At 38.5% G+C, this 21,778-nt stretch overlaps 2 protein-coding genes across 18 annotated transcripts in view; one reads left to right on the plus strand and one right to left on the minus strand.

Moving 5' to 3' along the window:
- Positions 1–10,690, plus strand: part of TANC1 (tetratricopeptide repeat, ankyrin repeat and coiled-coil containing 1) — a 119,434-nt gene extending 108,744 nt beyond the window's left edge. For all 9 annotated transcript variants that reach the window (XM_049816509.1, XM_049816555.1, XM_049816572.1 and 6 more), the window contains 5 exons: positions 1,899–2,031; positions 2,874–2,965; positions 5,262–5,408; positions 6,974–7,074; positions 7,945–10,690. In XM_049816509.1, coding sequence (XP_049672466.1) covers positions 1,899–2,031; positions 2,874–2,965; positions 5,262–5,408; positions 6,974–7,074; positions 7,945–9,316 — 1,845 coding nt within the window. In that variant the 3' untranslated portion in view covers positions 9,317–10,690. The remainder of the gene's footprint in view (positions 1–1,898; positions 2,032–2,873; positions 2,966–5,261; positions 5,409–6,973; positions 7,075–7,944) is intronic.
- The window catches only part of WDSUB1 (WD repeat, sterile alpha motif and U-box domain containing 1), a 45,426-nt gene that overhangs the window by 1,585 nt on the left and 22,063 nt on the right, over positions 1–21,778 (minus strand). For 6 of the 9 annotated variants that reach the window (XM_049816628.1, XM_049816603.1, XM_049816585.1 and 3 more), the window contains 3 exons: positions 14,545–14,685; positions 13,588–13,647; positions 10,978–11,221 (listed from right to left, as the gene is read on the minus strand). In XM_049816628.1, the coding sequence (XP_049672585.1) occupies positions 11,058–11,221; positions 13,588–13,647; positions 14,545–14,685 (365 nt within the window). In that variant the 3' untranslated portion in view covers positions 10,978–11,057. Of the gene's footprint in view, positions 1–3,045; positions 3,123–10,977; positions 11,222–13,587; positions 13,648–14,544; positions 14,686–21,778 lie in introns of those variants that run through there. The other 3 variants (XM_049816645.1, XM_049816637.1, XM_049816652.1) reach the window with 3 other exon arrangements.

Below are 21,778 nucleotides of genomic sequence, written 5' to 3' on the forward strand. Positions count from 1 at the left end.
TGTGGAAGACAGGGCCTGAGGCTTAAATTCAGTTTTTCTCGGTTTGTTCCACAGATCATTTCAGAAACAGGACAACAACTGAAGTTCCTTTTTCAGTCCTGTACCTTTCTCACATACTACCTTCTTCCTGTATAATAAATGTTACAATACAAGATTTTAAGGCATTTTATGTGAAGTTCTTCTGAATCTGAAATGGGCCATGCCAGTAACAGATCAAAAGTATAAAATAAGTTTAAAGTCTATGATTTAGAATCCTTTACATCTTTAAAATCACAGATTTTTGAAGTGATTGTATATTTTTGTTCTCATGCTTCAAAACTCAGTAATTAAGCACAATTCAGAAGCCTAACCAGATAGGAATGCAATTTCCACAACCTGCATGGTAGGGCATGCTCAAATCTGCATGCACTATAAACAGATCCAAGAGTTCACCAGGAAGCTAGAAAGAATAGCATATGCAGCCTCCTAAACTCACTAGCATCTTTATTTCTAGAGTTGGTATATACAATGTCCTGTTTCAAAACAGCAGTTCTTGAATAAGAATGCTGCCATACAGTATTACTTGCTGTAGCAGTCTAAGTCCTATTCAGCCTTAGTCAGGATTAACTTGAAATTGTAAATTAAGCCCTTAGATTCTGTAGTGGCTTGATAACATGTTTCAGAAGTCACATCAGAGCTATTCCTGCCACTGCAAGTGTTTCTAGGTAACACTGGGGACCTGAAGAGGGACTTCTTTCCTGCTTGGGAATGAGGGGTAGCCAGACTCCTGTGTAGGTTACTGCACTGGAGTCGAACAGACTGCCAGTCCACCTGCTAGACTGGCCACATCAGCGGTTCACATGGCTGAACAGCCTGGTCTCTCTGCTAGGGCAACAGACAAAGGTGCAATAATACTAATTAAGAGATCACTCAGCAGGCCTGCAGCTTTCCTGTCAGTGAGAAGGATTGTTAATACATCTGTCCATACTGGATTACTGCCAGTCGCATTTGGGCAAGCAATGGTTATGTGAAAGTACTATTGCTTACATCAAACCTGCCATCGCTGTAATTTCCTATTTGTTGCACTTTTAATTAATATTGCTGATGGACAATTACAAGAATTACTCTGTTGCTCTGGATGCCTGGTGAATGCTTGGTGGAAGCTGATGGTGTCTGACATACTTATTTTGCTTTCTTAAACTTTTTTATTTGCCCTTGCTGCATTTTACATTTGCTGCATTTATGTCAATCTGCAGCGTTAGACTGCTGTAATAAATGGTTTAAGAAATGAATAAAATTACAGATGTTTTTTTCTTCATACAGAACAAGTGGTCTCTCGGCATCATAATTTGTGTTTACACTGTTAACTAGCATGTTTTAAGTATCTCACATTACAGAGAATAGTAGTCTGTGTATTTTCTGTTTATTGTATTTGTATAGCATTGTGTCCTACACTAGGAGCATATTCCGGCACTACACTTCATGCTTGTCATTGTTGTGTTAGGGTGTACTTGAAGCTGAAAGCACAGGGCCTGCACTGCTGCTCTGCTTTCTTCTGAGCTTACTGCCTTTACGCTTGAGTTGCTGTGTCTGCATATTGGCATGCAGAACATGAACAAAGGAGGCAACAAGCATAATGTTTTGGTCTTAAGTGTTTTTTCTGACACAGGTACTTCCAGGAATTTGCATGTTGGTTTTTTTAATACCTTAATGGCAGCTCTTGAGTGCAGTTCGATTGCATTCCCATGCCGTGTTGGCTTCAATGGATTCAGTTCAATGGATTTAAAATGGCTTTAGCACACTCTGGAGTGTATACACAGTATACTTCAAGGAAGATTAGATGGTAGCTTAAATATTTCACTGTTCTGCCTCTCCTACCAAAAATCACGTTACAAGGCTTGCCTTGTTTCTTTTCACAGGTGCAGTACTTGGTAGAGAAAGGAGCAATGATTGAGCATGTTGACCACAGTGGCATGCGGCCACTGGACAGAGCTATCGGATGTCGTAATACATCAGTAGTGGTTATGCTACTGAGAAAAGGAGCTAAACTAGGTCAGTAAAACTATCCTACACTCAAAGGAAACAACTGAATATCTGCTCTGCTAGAATTACTGTAATTTCTGTAAAGTAGATTAAATAAATAAATCTTGAAATACATACTACATTTTTGCAGGTCTTATGGTTTGCAGATGCCCACTCAAGAGAAATCAATCTCTTTCTTTTAAAGGCAGACACTCAAGACTCACTTCAGAAGTGAGGAAATGCTTAAGTAATTTTATTCTGTTCCTTTCTTTGATGTATGTTGATGAGGAGATCTGGAGGAGTCAAGTCTTTACATGATTATCATGATATACTTAAACAAGAAAATTTTCATTATACAATTAGTGATACTTAATTCTGACACTATTAATGATTTAGAAGTTTTACATTTAAATAACATGCTTTTAATAAATTAGAGAATCGTACATTTTGCAAAGGGTGGGCAAAAAAATACATGTGCAAATCATGTATCATCACTAGGCAAGCAGATGGTGCAGATGTGTACATGATAATTACTGAATCTGTAGTACCTTTAAATCATCATTTACTATATTTGGGTACTAAGAATGATCAAATATAGATCCTTATTTAGTCACTTTACCGTGACTTTCATACTGTCCTATATTGGCTTTAGACCAGGGGTGACATGAGTCGGACCATTTAATATCTGGCTGTTATCTGTGTGGGGTGGCAGGGGGCATGTATGGATATATATGTATTTTAAATATATGCACATAATAATAGTAATCCATGCAGGTGGAATACTTAAGTAGGATTAGGCTTTCTAGTGTGAATAGATATCAGAAACATACTTTCTTCCCTTTTGTCAGAGATCCTTAAAATTTAACTTGCAGGAAATGCAGCATGGGCAATGGCCACCTCAAAACCTGATATTCTCCTTATTCTGCTGCAGAAACTGATGGAAGAAGGAAATATACTGTACAAAGTAGGTAGATTTTTATTTTTTCTGATAGCAGAACGTTATAATTGGACTTCTGTCTGAAGGTAGATTAAAATTCTTTATACCTCCTTTTCTGTTCAAACAAGATGTGTTCTTGCACGTCCTCTCATGTTGGGAATAAGACCAAGAAATCTTGAGAACCCTGGGAAAGAATAATTGAAAACTCTTGTGTAAAATAAATAAATAAATAAAAAATTTAAGACAGCTAAGTAACATTTTCTTTCTGTTGAGCAAATCGTTCTGTGAACATTTGTAGCAGTCAGTTGCTTCTTAAGAGCAACTCAGAATGTAAGGTACTCATTTGAATGTGTCTTGTTGAATTAAGTGACATTTAGGAATACCTTTTCTTCAGGATAATGTTCTTTTGTGTGCTATTTAAATATATAATGAGGGAAGCGACAGCTCTTGTGATACATTCTTTTTACTAGTGGTGATATACTGCTCAGAAGAGAGACTGGAATTATTTTTGTAAACTGTGATACACCTGCATTATTTCATTAGTACAACACAGTGTTCAATGGCTTATATAAGCATAATTTAAAGTCTGTTCTAGCTACAATACTTGTGAATTTGTATGGATTTTTTTATAAGGGCCCTCAAATCACCTTACCTCTGATTTTTGTTCTATATCAAATGGCTTTGCATAGTACAGAAGAGAGACTCTTGATGAAGACTTTGGCATCATGAATCAGCGTGGACCTGCTTAGATTCTCCCAAATTCTGTATAGGAGTCTTAGGAATACATCTGGATAATTTATAGAGTTTCTTGATCCTGAAATGGGTTTAGAGCTTTATATCCAAGCAGGTGCCTTTAAGCATGGGACACCTTTCAACATAAAGGGTAACAGATTTTATGCTACAAAGGCAGTTCTGCCATCCCTGGGAAGCCTCTTCCAGGGATGTCACACTTCTCTGGTGGTGTGTTGAATGCAACTCACTCGTTGTTCAGGGAGAAGGTGCCACCATGTCACCAGCACCAATTCATTTCCTTCAGTTTCTCCTCAAGTTGCTCCACAGGTTGAAGCCTGCTTGGACTCTGAGACCACAGAGTAACATAGCAGGACTTGGTACTAATATGTTTTACCAGAGGCTAAATTCCCTGCTGGTATCTATTTTTAGAGTGCTTAATTTTATTACAGTAATTTGAATGGACTTGCTAGAGCTATGGTATGTTATTTAGCTTATTAAACTTTTTGCAGTATACTTTGATTTATTTACTTGCCAAAGTGGTTTTAAATGGAGTTATTTTGCAGAGTAACACACATTTGAGCATGCTCACAGTATGCAATAACTACTTTTCAGCTCTCCAGCTAAATAAAATAAGATAAACCTTAAATATTTTCCTTGCCTGTTTCAGCAGTAAATTTTGACCACTTTGAGTGTTAAGATGAATTAAATGATAAAAAACACCTGATGTTTATGAAAAGAAATTAACTTGTAAAATATCCGTAAAATCTCTTCACCTGTCACTTTAAAAGATGTGCTTTTCTATCGCGCTACAAGGATGTCGGTGGTTTTTGCAAAACCGTCTCAAATCTTCAGTTTATTGTGAAGATGTTCTCCAAGCATCTCTTGGAGAGTCTGAATATTTCTAGTGCATGGGTGGATCATTCAGGTAGTCAGGTTAGCTCTCTTACTCAACCTCTGTTAAGCAGTAAGGAGAGTGACCTTTGACTACTTCAAATTCATAGAGTCAGTCGCCCCACTATTCACAGCTGAGACTCCTAAGTGGATCTGGCAGTAGCTGGACTGCATGTTTGAATGTTGTACCGACTCCTCCTCCCTCTCCCATCCAGCCCCTTCTGTTGCCAGAGGTTATTCTGCAGTATCACCACCTGATTAAGGATACACCATTCCTGATTAAGGCTATGCTCTACTAGAGGCATCTAGGCCTTAGAGTTTTAATCAACTACATCATCAGATATTTGACTGCTCTATTTTAAAAAAATAAAGAAATAAATAATGAATTGTATCATACATAAATTCTACATACATGCCTTTTTGTGGTACAAGTAGTACGTATTAATGAAAATATGATCCTGGTGAAATACTGTTAAAGGTATGAGTTTAGAAACAAACACAAATTCTAGTTAACATGCAAGTTCTCTGTGTTTAAGTGTAATTCCTACTGTATGTATTTATTTTTTAAAAAATCTGGCTCTGCGTTTTCTATGTGAAGAGCACATGTTTGTTGGTAGATGTCAAATACAAATGTGCTTTGTTGCACCAGTATTGCAATATTAAGAGTTTGTGAAAAGCCTTTTGTTTCCTAAATTTGTAGAAAGGTAAGATGAAGGAAGCAGCACAGCGCTACCAGTATGCCTTGAGGAAGTTTCCAAGGGAAGGATTTGGAGAAGAAATGAAAGCATTCAATGAGCTGAGAGTTTCGTTATACCTAAATTTATCACGATGTCGCCGAAAAACAAATGTAAGTTTTGCTGTTAATCTGTTGCCTCTCCGGTATTGGGAATCTTAGACTTATACTGCGTTATTGAGTTTGTACTTGGATATTTGGGGGTTTTGCTATTTTAGAATCCTTTTCACGGTATCCTGATTTTGGGCTTTGTTATGTCAACAAATGGGGACAGCTCGTAAGATGAGGGCATGTTGCCATGGGGGATGCATTACAGCTGTCCTTATGTAATACAGTTATTTTGGAATGATGAACTGCTGGATGGTTTTGGTACTTTAAAAAGACTAAATGGAAAATGCCACCACCACTACCCTTTGTTACCATACAGCATAACTTACTTCTACAGCTGTATTGTATGTGCTGGTTGTTTCTTTGTACCTTCACCACCGCATTAGGTGGCTGGTAAGAACCTGAATGAGTATTGGAGCAAAAACTTCTGATTTTCTGAATATACCTTACACAGTTCCTTCTTTTCAAACAGTAACTTCTTAATTCCCTGGTCATCTAAGTTGTTCTTGGCATCTGCTCCCATTTGAAGAATTTCTATATATAGGTGTCCAGGACTTCACATAGGCAGTTCTGCCAGTGCTTTGCATAGCAGTACTAATCCTTTCTTTTCTTTGCTAGAACTACCTCTCCTAATGCCTTTCTTGCCGAGACTGGCTTTTTCAGTTGCATCAAACTAACGGCAGAAAGTGGCTCTGTGACGAACTCGTGTGTGTGTGTGCATGCCTGTGCATTTCTTACATTTCTTGTGTATCCCGCTGATAAACTCTCATTTATATTTTGCTAATCCTGAAGTGCATCACCTTACATGTAAAGCTGAAGCTCATCATGTTGCTTTTGCATGATATCTCAGGATGGTTTTTTTGGTGTTAATACTTTCCAACCTCCTGTATCATCATGTTCGAGATGAGATAATTCAGTATCATGCACACCCTGTGCTGTGTATGGCTGTTATAAAAATTAGACTTGCTTCTGCCTTCATCTTCCCCATAGCCATCTTTGCCCCCATTTCAGTTCTGCTTTGTCAATTCCAGTCTTTGGTTTAACCAATGATTTACTAAACTCTTATTCTGTGTTCTTGTTAAACAAAGACCAAATACATTATGTTCAGTGCAATTCTTCTCTAAAAATTTCACGTACCTTGTCAAAGAAAGCTCTAGACTAGTCCTAACCATTTCCTGATTTTTCTTTTTTCCTCTAAATTCCTAGGTCTTTAACTGGCCGTTTTTCAAAACACATTCTAAAGCCTTGCTATGTGAGGTGGTCATTTATCCTGTTAAACATGCATTCTCTTATATTTTAACATCTTTGGGTTGAAAATAACTGTATTGTATCTGTATTAACATTGCTTTTTAGCTACCTTGGAGTCAGTTTCCCTTAGACATGAGAGACAAGGTTAGCAAGATGAGGTCTGCTCTCAGTCTTTCACAAAATATCTGCTTTTGCTAACTGATAAAAGGTGACTTTCTATACTGCATAAGCTATCTGCACTTTTGAAGCAGTACCACAAATAAAAAGCATGCAGCTTTCTTTTATTGTCAATGTATAATGAGTACATTTGTTTAAATTGTTAGGACTTTGGTATGGCTGAAGAGTTTGCTACCAAAGCATTGGATCTGAAACCCAAGTCTTACGAAGCCTATTATGCTAGAGCAAGAGCCAAAAGGAACAGCAGGTACTGTTGGATTCTGTGTGTCTGTCTGCACAGATCTTTTTTAACTTCCTAACACTTCCAATAACTCTTTTCCTGTTCCGCTAGTTGTATTTGGAATTTACAAAGGAAAAGTTATTTTGCTTGTGCACTTTCCATCTGTATCAGGTCTTTGTATCAGTTAAAGCCAACCAAATCCAAAAAGCAATACTGAATACTCCTTTAGGTAATTATTAGGCAGTCCAGAAAGTAACAAACTGATAGGAAGAGGGTTTATTTTAAGTGTAAGAGTGAATGGGACTCCTACTCCATGTGACTCAGCAGTGTGCTACCGAACTCCAGCGCTGCATTATTTATTACAAAGAATAACTGGGTGCTTTTATAGGACAGGATATGTTGAAACATTAGCAGTTCAAGACAAAAACAAGGGCAGAGAGGAGGAACCATCTCTTTAAGCTGGAAAAATACCAAACTACATTGGTATAGTTGAAATATAGGGAGAGGTGCCTTTTTGATTCGTGTCTTTTCTAAGCAGAATAATAAATGGTCATGAAGCAGACTTTGGCAAGGTACCCACTCTGACGGTAACAGTAAAAGGCTTATGAGACAGAGTCAGTTCCTAGTGTTATCAGCAGACTTCTGTTGCCTTCCTGAAAAAGCTGTTACAAGGGGAGGGGTTTAGCCCTGGGGCTGTGCTTTCACTGTAGGAAAGAATTTCCTGGGTTTGGAGAACATCCAGTTCTTACATTGTCACCACCTGCAGCAGATGACAAATCAGAAGATTTCTTTGAAAGTGGTGGAGGTGGATTAGTGGTAGGCAATGCTGAGACTCAGATTTGCCCCAGGTTTTTATTGCTTGCCTTTTTTTTTTTTTTTTTTTTTCCCCCTAAACAGAAAGCTACTTGCTGCTCTTGCTGACTTACGTGAAGCCACACAGCTGTGTCCTAGCAATCAAGAGATAAAACGTCTACTGGCTCGAGTAGAAGAGGAATGCAAACAGTTCCAGAGAACACAGCAACAGAAGCATCAGTCTCCACAGCTACTACAGCAAATTAACAACTCTGATAATGAGGAGGAGGGCATTACACAAGGTGTGAATGATAACTTTAATCTTCAAGACAGGGAGGATGAACTGCTACACCCTGATGAATCTGTTTCCTCTCCACAAAGGCTGCAGTGTTCCTTAGCTGCTTCATCATACAGCAGGACCCTTCAAGAAGGTGTTCAACAGAAAGCTAGATCTGTGTCCCCTCAAAGCAGAACAGGCAACAAATATCTGAGAGAGCCAGGCTTGATAGTGCAGCCAACAAAGCAGGCACAGATTGTAAAAACCAATCAGCACCTGAGCTCCATCCAGCCTGGATCAAAAATGGGAAGCAGTCAATGTAATACAAAGACACAGTCATCTTTTCAGCATCTTCCTCAAAGTCCCTTGCCAGTCCGGCACTCTAAAATTCAGCATTTGGATGGGACAAGCACGTTATCACCTGGAAGTGTCTCCACAGGTCCTAGTTCTGAACTATACAGTGAGAAGTTTATGTCCAGCCATTGTTCCCATTCACAGCATAATGAGAATATCTCTTCTCATTCTTTTGCAAGTAAGTCTAAAACCGCTGACAGGTTAACAGCCCCTGCTGAAACAAATTTCAGTGAAGCAAGGCAGCAAAGTCCTCTAACCAGTGGTGTGTCTTCCAGTTCTCCATCCAGTAGTATGATTCTTGCCAGCTCCACCAGCAGCTTAACTTCAGCCAGTAGTTTTTCAGATAGTATTAAGGGACTAGGCCCAGACGTTCGACTCAAGGAGAGCAACGTTAATCAAGTTCAGGGTATTGTTGCTGAACACAGACCTCGCAATACCCCATTTATGGGAATCATGGATAAGACTGCAAGATTTCAGCAGCAAAATACTCAATCCAGTCGCACTTGGCACTCTCAGGCATCGGATGGATTATCAACAACTGTTGCTTCTGGGGGCATTCAGTCCTCAAATTTTGAGCCATTTTCAGTCAAACACTACCAAACTAAAATTTCCTCTACTGCTGCTGGCCCAGGAGATGGCAACCAGAATGGTATGCAAGCTAAAGAACGTGAGGAGCTTAAGTGCCAAATACCTACCCACTGTCAAGACAGCAGAGCACCTAAACAAGCTTCGCATTTATACCCAGATGCTGTATCAAAACAGCAGTCTCACATCAATAAGGAAGGCCATCTAAGTCATGTCATGTCTACAAAACCAAAGCGATCATTCATTGAATCAAACGTATAAATACAATTTTGTATATTTACAGGGATGTAAAACTTAGCTCGTAACATCATAGGGTTCTATACAAAAATACCGATTGGCTGGTCACTTGTGAGTTTTGAGTAAGCAGTCTGCATTGGCCAGTACTTAATGGGATACAACCACTTTACACTGTTCCTACCATCACAGGACAGTTACAGTAACTGGAATAGTAAATCTGTGTAGAAAGAGGATCACCAATCCACCAAACTAGGACCTCAAGCAAAGAAATCCTTTCCATTACATTTTACCATTAAATAATACTTTCCTTTTCCATAGGGCTTTAATCTTGGCTTTTGGTTATATTACATCTCACCACTGCTTACATAATAATTGTGCCTCTATAATGCTTAAGTAAGTGCTTACTTCTCAAAACAGTGTTAAGAAAGATACCTGCTGCATAATACTCGGATCTGTATATGTATGCTTTTTTTAAAATCAAAGATAGTATTTTATCACTTTTCTAGTGGGATCTAATTTGGGTTGCATAGTGTACATTTAGGAAGCATAAATAATTTGTGTATGAGTAAACTAAAAGTAAGTGGCCATGTTTTGACATGTAAATATAACTATTTTAGTAACTAGAAGAAATCAAGTAAAATAAACATTGACATTTGCATGTGTATTGAAAGGCTTTGACCATATTGGTTATTGCACTGAAGAACACAATATTATGGCATATTAACAATAATCGCACTTTATATAGTTTATCTAATCACCTTTGGGTGCTATCTTAAAGCAGAATGATTTATTGTTTATTTGCAAAAAAGGTACAGCAATGAAATGTTCAGTAAGTGTTTTTATGAAAAACCCAAGAAATTGATGGGAGTGAAGACGAAAGTTTGAGGAAAAGTGTATGTACAGTTGCATGATGGGATGAAGTCGTGAAGGTTTTTTTTTTTTTGGAGGAAATAAGATTTTTATACTGGCAAAAAGAGCCTGAAAATAAACAGATGTAGTGACATTCCTATGAGTGCAATTAGGTTGGAGTGGTCAACATTACATAGTCAGTCACTTTTCATGTCTTGTTTGTATGCAGTGTTTTATGTACATTGTAAACAGCCGTACCCATTTTTACAAATTCTTTTTGAGTTTGCATCATTATGCTTTAGCTTATTTATTGTTTACTGTTTCTTTGATATTTTGTACAAGTCCTATATTAGCCTTGTCCTGTAGTTCTATTTTTGCACACTACTGTATTTTTTTCCATACAAAATAAAGATTATTAATATACCTGTGGGATGAGATGCAGTCACTGATGGTTACAGGAGAAACTCCCTCCCAACTTTTACAACTCCACGTTCATTAATAGGGAACAGAGAAAGACATTTTTGGTTTTAAATTGGAAAAAGGAATACAGATTATATACTTTGCTATTTCTTACCTTCTGAAAGACTAACTTAGCAAAACCAAAACTCATAAATGTAGTGAAAATTTTGAGACAACTTTATTTGAAAAACTGTATATCTGAATACTTCATTTCTTAAACAGATATACTGCAAAGTAAAATTACCAGTAACTTAACTTAAAAGTTTTTCGGGAATTCCCTGGGAGCTTCCAACAGTGAAGATTCTCCTTCTAACACCCACTTAAATGACAGCCACAGATTAGAACAGAAACACACAATTTTTTTTTCTTTCCAGTTGTTTCTGATACAGTTATTTCCTTTAGCTACATACAATTTCATTTCCATTAATTTTAACAAACAACTTCAAAACTAAGTGGTTTAACTGTCTTTCTGCTGAGTCTCCAGCCAGCGACTGATAGCCATTTTTAGTGTCCTATTTGGTGTAAGCATAAGAGAGGGGAGAGGAAGATTCGTCATGGGACTAGATCGTCTTCTAGTGCTGATCCAGTTTTCCATTGCTTCCTTTTCATAGGAGTAGCCATCTATAAAGAAACCACCATCAACAGCTTATGCTACAGATGCCTGAGCACTGTTATGCTGTACAGCTTGTAGCTATTTAAATTTAAAAGGGATGTAAGGGGATCAGTATTTCCAAACAGGAAAACTGAGATACAGAAAAATGGTCTGTGAAAGCTTTACCATAAACTGAAACATATTTGTTTCAAATTACATAGTTAAACATACTACAATAAAATTCTATACAGCAGTATTAAGATCAAAATTTGGTTCAACCTTTCTAAATTATACTATACTCAGCAAACTAACCACTACAAGCTATTTTAGAAAGCACTGCAAATTTGTCAAATAAGTTACAGCTGCATAGGTTCATTGATGACTTCAAAGCAGCATATTATCTGAAAAACTCTTGCAGCTGTGTCTGAAGACACCCCCTCCCTGCCCTGTGCCAAGAACCAGGTATGGCTGTAAGGACACCCGAAATAGAGAAGGCTCTGTGTGTACGTACACTGATGTTTTGCTGCTGTAGTGATTTCAGTTGGCTTGGAATTTTGCCTCTTGTGTCTGTTTGTTAGCAGCAGAGGCATGCCAGCGAAAGACCTTTGCTAAACTAGCCCTTTCCCACCCAAAGGATTGTCTCTGATGAGGTCACGGGATTAAGCCAAGTTCATGCATGAACTGGTGACTAAGGTACACAACAGGACCAAATTACATAAAGACTTCCTGTGTCCTTATTTGTGGTTAAGGAATTACCTACTGTACAGATAAAGTTCATTACAAGGCTATAAAAAGGAATCATCAGAGCAAGAAACACTGAACCAGTGAGGTGGCTGGCCAGGAAACTGCGTTGACAATCAGCATTTATAACAACAGTACTTACTCAGTTCCTTTAAAGGAAATCAGGTGATGCTCATCAAGTTGCCTGTAACTGCAGTTGCTTAGCTCTGTGATGTTTAGTTCTAAATTACTCGACACCATATTAGACATTGTCAAGCCTCACCAAGCATTTGCAAGTAATATTCTCCCCCCACCCCAGTACTTTGAGAAATACATCACAATGTTTGTATTTGCTAGTTAAGGACAATGGGAGAGGGAAAATAAAGGGTACTGAACCATTACTATACATGAAACAGAGTTGTTAATAAAACCAGCACGTCAGTCAGTTAAAAAAAAAAAAAAAAAAGTGCCTAAGGTGGGGGAAGAACTCCATGCCAAACAAAAAAGTCCAAACTAAAAAAAGCTGTGTACCAAAAAAAACCCCAAACCATAAATGGCATATTGGTATTAAAGTTAGTGCATGCCTTTGGTTAATAAAGCCATTAGATTTTAATCACAGTTTAAACAATCATTTCCATTTAGCTGAATATAAAGTTCTTGACTAACTTTTTAAAAATTATTTTCACCTCAGGAACCCTTTATAGTTTAAAAAAAAAAAAAAGGAAAAAAAAAGGACAGTGATAGCTGACCATGAATATAAACAGTTCAGACTAGTTTCATGTTTCTCTCTCTCTCACTGCAAAGCACCAAAATATATCATGCACGTTACATAAGGCTTCCTTTTCAGTTTGAATGATCCATAATATGAACTGAAAGCTCATTAACATCTAAAGGCTAACACAACTAAAGACTGCTGCTGTGCAGTACTCAGTGATGAACACTCAGCGGGCCGACCAAGCCCCGAGTTGGGCACTTAGCCCTCAACGCCCATCTGGTTTCAGGATTTCAGCTCTTCCAGTCAGCACCATAACAAGCTGCTACTTGAAGAACAGAAATAGAGGAATAAACCCCACCCCACCCTGCCATGTATTAGCACAATCACCCAGGAACACCTCCATCTGATGAAATACAAACCTGTGTCTTCCACCCCTCCTCTAACACAGGGTGACACTCTATTTCCTTCCCCTTATTGAATATCGGCCACTTACTTAACATGGAAAAAAAAATCTTATTTAGGCTGGTCACTTGAGTAAAAGAAATAGGCAGTTTGGCATTCTACCTTCTATTTAGTTTTCCTTAAATTCTACATAGCACAGAAGCATAAAAGTTTTACTTAACTCTTACTTCGCTTACTACCCTAAACAAAATACACAGCTCACTTCAGTTAGTTACTTTCTCATCTCAGAAATATCTAAATTCCTCCAATTTGAATCTGCAGAATTGCCCCCATCTTCAAGTCAGCCGCGTTCATACTACAGGAACTTCAGTTCTACAGTGTCAGGCAGTAAAGTAGCTAGTTAGTGAATACAGAAGTTTACGAACACAGAACTATACTTTCCTTCACCTGTCTTGCCACAAACCAACCTTTCTCCTGCTGCAATAGCTAACATTCCTGTTATTATTCATCAACTTCTATAAAAATAAAGCAGTGTGAGGAACTCCCAGATATGCCCACCCGATGTTCTGAAAAGCAGAGGGGTCCCATGTTTCAGGACAGCAGTGTAACACACAAATACTGAAAGGCAAACAAGCATTATTTATTAGCTACTAAATACTATAATTGATCACACACTGTGAACATTTTTTTTTAAAAGGTCAACAGTTTCTCTTTAAAATGCCTATTTCATTTTGTAATATACATGTGAACAGTAACTGGGAGTAATTTTCAAATTTTCAACAAAACTATCCTGCTCTAAAGCTATGTATCCTTATTTCAAAATCATGCAAATAAAAGGAGATGCAAGGCTGTCCCCCTACTGCTACTGTTTAGAAGCTCAAGCCCTGTTAAGTGCAGTGCTTACCACTCTAGCAGTTAGCAAATGTCTTCATATTTTTAATGTTTTAATTCTCAAAAATCTGGCATGATACCTCAAAACTGTATGAAATTAGTCACTGTTTACAGAACATAAAAAAATATACTGGTCTTTTGATGATCAATATGCTCCCCCCACCAAGATCAGAACTATAAAACACTAGTTCTTCTAAAATGTTTTAGCTACATCATAACATCTTCTGCTCCTTGCATATCTCAGTTCCAAGGTCTTGTTGAATTTAAATTAATCTCATTCTGTACAAACTTTTAAGTGCTATACACATGGTGTGCTAAGAGTAGTAACGAGCCTGGCTTTTGGTCATGTCATATCCCCCCCCCCCCCACCCCACCCCCCCAGGGTGCACAATTCCATTTTGCACTTAACCGAGACAACTCTGTAATTAGGCTTGTAATTACATTTGCAAAAGCACACAAAGGAAGGAACATAACAGTATTATTCTCTGTATCAGCAATGTAATTTGGCAAATTAAACATTTACCACAGTTCTATTTTGTTGCAACAGCTATTTGATTTTCGTGTCCCCACACCTATCTTTACCCTTAAGCAATTCATTTTAGTCAATGCTGTCTAAAGACATACCTGCTGCAATGACAGGATCCTTCATAAGCTCCCTTGTTATAGGGCACAAGAACTCATCGGGGATAGTAACAGAAACAGAGATCATTGTCATCCGCAATTCTTCAATTTTCTGGAGGACTTTACTGCGCAGGCCTAGAGACTCTGAAAAGTTAATTGTATGTGAACCGGACAACACAGACATGTACGGCAAAGAGGTTAGGCCTTGCATTAATTAGGAGTTGTGTTACAGGAAACACAGCTCCATCTCACCACCCCCACCTAATACAGAAAAATCTGCAGCCACTCCTGGCCGCCACTACAAACAGCCCAACTACAGCATGTCACTCCTGCTGGCTAACAGTAACTCTGTGGAATAATGAAAACAAACAGTAAAACACATGCAAGTGCAACATTGCTGCAAAGACACGGCTAGTCAGCAGAACAGCATTTTAGTTGATGCATAATAGAATCACACACATTGCCCCCATGTGCAAAGCTAACTGCAGATAAAACTGAGATGGGGTGGAAGATAGTGTTTCTCCCTTGAAACTGGACTACATAAGTAACAGTGTGACTGCGTAAGAGTGAACAAGAGCCACCACCACCTTCAAACAGAAGGCTACCTCCCACCAAAGCATGTGAATGGCTACTCGTCACTCTTGAACCAGGTTTGCCCTGCAGGGTGGCACAGGGTGATATTTATATCAACATTATGGACATAAAGTGCTAAAGTTGTCACATATCAGTAGAGAGGCTTTCAGATGTTGCTTAATCTCCCCAAAAGTCTAATTCCAATAAGGCTGAGCACACTTAACAGAAGGACTCTGCTGTTGGTGTAGCATTACACAAAACAAGATGAGAAGGAGGTGGTATTACTCCACTTCCAACCCTCTGTGTAACAGCTTAGTGGTTTACCACTGCCCCTAGGCACCAGGCAGTCTGGATTCCAGTGTGCTTTTGGCTGTGCAGCATCAAGTCCACCTTTCTCACTTCCCAACTGTATATATTAACTGCTCTTCCAGTAGAATATTACACCAAACAGGACAGCAAAATTCACTGACACTGTAGCAGGATCAGGAGACTCCATTAGGAGGTTCTGGCCCCTGTTCCTTACATTCTCACACTGCATAATTGAAGAAAAAGCATACAAAGTAGAACCATTCACCCAAGTATATGCTTACTAGGATATATTAAATCTTCTACCTCTGAGCCATGTCTGCACAACACACATAAAATTAGACTCACACAGGTTCTGAGACTCTGCATCCAGGCCTTATGAGTTCTTGTGACTCTCTTACTAGAGATCAAGAACCACGTTCCTACTTCTTGAATTCAGGCCACCATTAACATATACATTGACCTTCACTGTAGAGTGTCAACATTGAGTGCCAATTTACAAAATGGAAGCATGCAGCACCAAGAATAAAACCACATGCCAGTTGTAGCGGTTCCATTCCTTAATGTGATTTACAGTTTGATTGACCCATTTTTAAAAATGGTAAAAAGGAGGAACCTGGGAACTATCGACCAGTCAGCCTCACCTCTGTGCCTCGTAAGAACATGGAACAGATCCTCCTGTAAGCTATGTCAAGGCATATGGATGACAAGGAGGTGATTAGAGACAGCCAACATGGCTTCACAAAGGGTAAATCATGCCTGACTAATCTGGTGGCCTTCTATGACTGCATCAGTGGACAAGGGAAGATGTACTGATGTCATCTACCTGGACTTCTGTAAGGCCTTTAACGTGGTACGAGACAACATCCTTGTCTCTAAATTAGATGGATTTGATGGATGGACTGTTAGAAGGATAAGGGGTTGGCTGGCTGGCTGTGTCCAAAGAGTTGCAATCAGTAGCTCAATGTCCAGTAACGAGTGGTGTCCCTCAAGGGTCCGTACTTCGAGCAATACTATTTGCTGTCTTCACCAGCGGCACAGGCAGTGGCATTGAGCACACCCTTGGCAAGTTCGCAGGTGACAGCAAGTTGAGTGGTGCAGTTGATTCGTTCGAGGGAAGGGATGCCATTCAGAGGGAGCTTGGCAGGCTTGAGGAGCGGGCCAACTCGTGAAGTTCAAAAAGGCCGAGTGCAAGGTCCTGCACCTGGGTCAGGACAATCCCCAGTATCGGTACAGAATGGGGGATGAGTGGATTGAGACCAGCCCTGCGAAGGAGGACTTGGGAATATTGGTAGATGAAAAATGAGGTGTGAGCCAGCACTGTGTGCTTGCAGCCCAGAAATCCAGTCGTATCTTGGGTTGCATCAGAAGAAGCGTGGCCAGCAGGTTGAGGGAGGTGATTCTGCCCCTCTGCTCGGGTCTCATCAGACCCCACATGGAGCACTGCATCCAGCTCCGGGGTCCTCAGTACAAGAAAGACATGGACCTGTTAGAGCAGGGCTAGAGGAGGGCCAAAAAAATGGTCATGGGGCTGGAACCCCTCTGCTACGAAGAAAGGCTGAGAGCACTGGGTTTGTTCAGCCCGGAGAAGACTCGACTCTGGGGAGACCTGAATGTGGCTTTTCAGTATATAAAGGGCGATCATAAGATAGAAAGAGAGAGACTTTTTACCAGGGCCTGCAGTGAGCGGACAAGGGGCAGTGGTTTTAAACTGAAAGAGGGTAGGTTTCGATTGGACACAAGGAAAATTTAACTGGAACAGGTTGCCCAGAGAGGTTGTGGATGCCCCCTCCCTGGAAGTGTTCAGGGCCAGGTTGGATGAGGCTTTGAGCAACCTGGTCTAGTGGAAGGTGTCCCTGCCCATGGCAGGGGGGGTTGGAACTAGATGATCTTTAAGGTACCTTCCAACCCAACCCATTCTATGATTCTATGATAGCATGTGTGCAAAATTACCTTCCTAATACCCCCTTTTCTCCCCCACATCATCTGTCAGTCTCCTGGTTTCTGCCACAAGACAAGCATCACGCCCATTCACTTCTTAAGCTGTGTCTTTCTCCCACTCTACCATGACAGAGTGAGCGTTTAACTTCTAACTGTGCCAGATTTAAAAAAAAATAACAAAACATTACCCTGCCAGAGGAACCCTGAAAAAGCTCATCAACAAACCTTAGAATGGCTTTTTAATATTAGTCTTTAAAAAATGCCTTTAAAATATTGACACAACTTTGAAAGCTTAAAACATTTAAATTAACATAAACATTGCTTTAAATTTGATACAAACCATAAAATGGCAAGATCCAAAATAAAAGGAGCTGGCACAGTATAAAGAACTAATTTCAAGCCACAAATACAGTCATTTCTCTAAGTGACTGATATGTTACAAAACACACTATTAGCGCAGTGACTGTCTGTTTGCAGGGATTAAAAAAGTAATTACAGAGTAAAAATCTGAATACCACTAATATTACAGGGACTGATTGCTTTTTTACTGACTGCTGTGGCCTTCTAGTCATGCTAAATGTAAGGACATGCCATTTCAGTAAAAGTGTAATTCGCTGGATTTCCCTTAACCTTCACATTAGCTTTTGTCATACAAGGGTATTTACATCTGTTACAATACACTACACCTGTTGCATAGTATTGCTGTCCTATGGCTTACAAAGGGACAACTGAAGAATGCCTGAACCTGTGTTTTTTTAAAAGATTAATGTCCTCCTAATCTAAAAATAAAACTACAAACACAGTTGTGGTTCTGCCATGCTGCCTTGTTTTCTTTCAGACTGTTTAGTTCAGACGCACTCAAGCTGATAAAGTGAAGACGCATCAACAGTAACTTTGCTATCTTCAAAGATTGCATCAAAACAACAAGGTGTGTTTGTACACTGTGCCTGCAAATTACACTTCATTGTTGTATGCTCCTATTTCATGAAAGATAAGGTCTTAGACTTGCAGCACCTCAATGTTCATGCAATGCTTGTGTAAGCACCTGTATCAAAATGGAAGTAACTTATCTTTACAATTAAATCGTACACTGGCATCCCTCTCCCCAGAAAAGTGCATCACATTTATAATGACGTGGACTCTCATTCACACAGTATCAATAAAACCATAAAGCTTCATTTACTCCCAACTGTCCATTCTTAAAAAAAAACAAAAAAAATAACCTCACTGTGGATAATCCCCTTGTGGCAAGATTATGATAAACCTTAAAAAACCTAGGTAAGACATACTGAAGACCTCATGATACACACAGATCTCTACCTTTTGCTCAAGGTCTCAGTAATAGACCTCCTTTATTATTACAATGCATGAGATTGTTCCCACCAGACCTCACTACTGTGCAACACTGCTACTGCTAAACTGATTCTCTTCTATCAGTTCTAGAGAACAAAGTAAGAGTATCTTGATGAGTTGCTCAACTCTCTTTTTTTTTTTTAAATATCTGGCAGAGAAAATATTATGAAATGGCACAAAAGCTGCTAACTTAAATTTGGATTCATGGTAGGGCTTTACGCTTACATATTATATTGAGATTAATATATGGGAACCAAAATCTTTTATAAATTCTCATCAAGTTTGATGCTTGATTCCAACCACTAAAGGTGGGGAGGTGGTGGGGATACACACACTCTGTTTATTCCCACAGATTGTCTAGAATCAATTTATATTTCTCATTCATGAGAAACAAAACCAAATACCATAGTGGCATGACTACCTGTAAAGCAGCATAAGACATCAGTGCTTCGATTATGCTATTTAAAATGCTAAATTAAATTACTTACATTTATGGTTTCACTATTAAACAAGACAGCGCAAGCAGAAAGCTGTGAAAGGACCATGCACTCACTCCATGTAAACAAACATAGTGCATATTTGATTTAGGGGGGAAAAAAGCCCCCAAACAGCTGTAGCCAAAAGGAAACTCATGCTGCAAAAATGCATGCAACTTCTGACCAGAACTGAACATCTTACATGTTGGGATGGAAGAATGACATTTCAGAAGAAATTGTTTTCAAAAAACATGATTGAAATGCCCAGTAGCCTAGTCATCATTATCTTTTATACTGATGTACAGCTCCAGTCTAACATACACTTAGTGTTCACAACTAGTATTTTTAGATTTGATGGTATATGAATATATTATTACAAATGTTCTCAAATTAGATATAGCAACGTACTATTGCAAGTGAAGGTCACAGAGCTGATTCTTGGCAGAAAACAAAATCCCTTAAAAAAAAAAAAAATCCAATTGTGGAGATGGCTAGGGGAAGAAGGGTCTGTTACTGTAAGCAGTAAGAATCTTTGGGTTTAATAAAGATTCAATTCATTCAATTCAGTTCAATTAAACATAATCAATCTCTCTTGCATAAAAATGACCTGTGCAGCCTGAGTGCTGGTATTTTATCTAAGTCTATGAAAACTGCATTTGTTTTGGTTGTAGTTTTTTTAAAGAAAGAATACTCTAATCAGAGATTTGTGGAACTTGCAAACTCTTCTCTTTACAACGTACATATTGTGGTATAAACTCTTATTCATAGAATCATAGAATCATTTAGGGAGGAAAAGACCTTCAAGATCATCGAGTTCAATCATCAACCATGCCCACTAAACCACGTCCTGAAGTACCCCTTCTACTCGATTTTTGAATACCTCCAGGGATAGTGACTCAACCACTTCCCTGGGCAGCCTATTCCAATGTATTCATGATCATGTAAGGCATCACAAATACCAATTAACGCTTATTCCCCCATGAAGAACCACAAGTTTATTTAAGTATCCTAAAACTGATCTAAGTACTTATTATTACCTATTTACTGAGAATATACAATAGCTGTGAATCTGAAAAAAGAGCTGTATCTGTGTTTGAGACAGCAGCCATTCTTTCCAACTTAGTTGTGAGTATAAGAGGAAAAAAGAAATCTAACAATGAGAAAAGTAATTTTAAAGTTCTATAAACTGTCACACTACAATTTTAACCTGTCAAGAGTGGAAATGCATCCCAGATATCGGTAATCTTCATCTTGCAGCAGCATAAAACATGCCTCCTTTTAAAAATTGTTTTATGTCAAAAACCTGTGAGTGTAATGTGTCACAATTTTTTCTTCCCATATAGTAGTGGTAAATACTAGTTCCTACTCTGGTTCATCTTCCGTCTTCAGTACTAAAATGGAGAATTCATACAACAGTCTTCCAACCAGCTGCTCTACTCTGTCCGTCTGCAGAGTGCCAAGCAGACTGGCCTTAACATACCAGTGCTTGCAGCTTCACCATACAATTAATCAGCTGCCTCAAACAATGTTTGCAAAGGGATAAAACTCAGTCACACTGATATGCAAGTCATTTTAATCAGCAAAGACAAAATATGTCTCCAAGTAAGAAAAATATATGCAAAAGAAAAAAAATTAACCTACATTTCCTTAATAAGGACTATGTAATGACATATGTAAAGATAAAAGACAATGTAAGAATTGAAACATAGTATTGAAATACAATATAAGTTCATGCTTATTCTTAGGAAGAGCTGCATGGCAATTTTGTAAAAATGTACAAGATCAGTTTGGGATAAAGAAAAATTAAGAATATAACCAAAGGAAAGAAAGGTAAAAAAGGAACCAAATAATTCTGTAGTTATAACTGGATTTTGAGGGCATCTTCCACAATCTTCATCACATGGGCAATTTTTCCTAAATTCCTCTCATGTAAACAGATTAAAGAATATTGCATCCAGTTTGCACTTCAATTAACTACCTTCTGATTAAAACTCTAGTCAGGGATTTAATTAAGAATTGTCCATGACACATCATCTTTTGAAAACTAGTTATAAAAGAACACTCAAAATAAGATTTTGTTGATACAGGCAAAGCACGTGCAATTTTCTGCCTAATCTATACTGAGAAATTCCCCCAAAGTTTACTCCTATGTCAGTATACATGTAGGGCATGGTGAATCACAAGTGATTCAAATTCTGTTCCAAAGTATTGTTTTCAGGCTCATTCTCAGACCCAGAGTTTCTTGATAAAAGATGTGAAAGAGGAAAGAACTTACTCATACTTTTTGTACATACCTAGAGTGAAACCTTAAAACCAGAAGAGGAAGACAAAAAAAAACCATCTTTGATAGCACATTGCTGATGAAGAGAAGACAAAGTCAAGCTGATCAGGTATTTTAGAATTCAGTTTATGCATATTCATCCTTGCTTTATAATCTAAGAACACCCTGCAGTAAGTGAGGAAAGGATTGAACTGTCTTTAAGACAATCTGTTCTGTTGACATACCTAACCCAAATCAGGATAGAGTCACATGAAAAGAAGCCTTCCCAATGTGCTGCAGAAGAAGGGAAAGTATTTGGAATGCCTCC

This window comes from Accipiter gentilis, chromosome 1, assembly GCF_929443795.1.
Source record: "Accipiter gentilis chromosome 1, bAccGen1.1, whole genome shotgun sequence".
NCBI lineage: Eukaryota > Metazoa > Chordata > Aves > Accipitriformes > Accipitridae > Astur > Astur gentilis.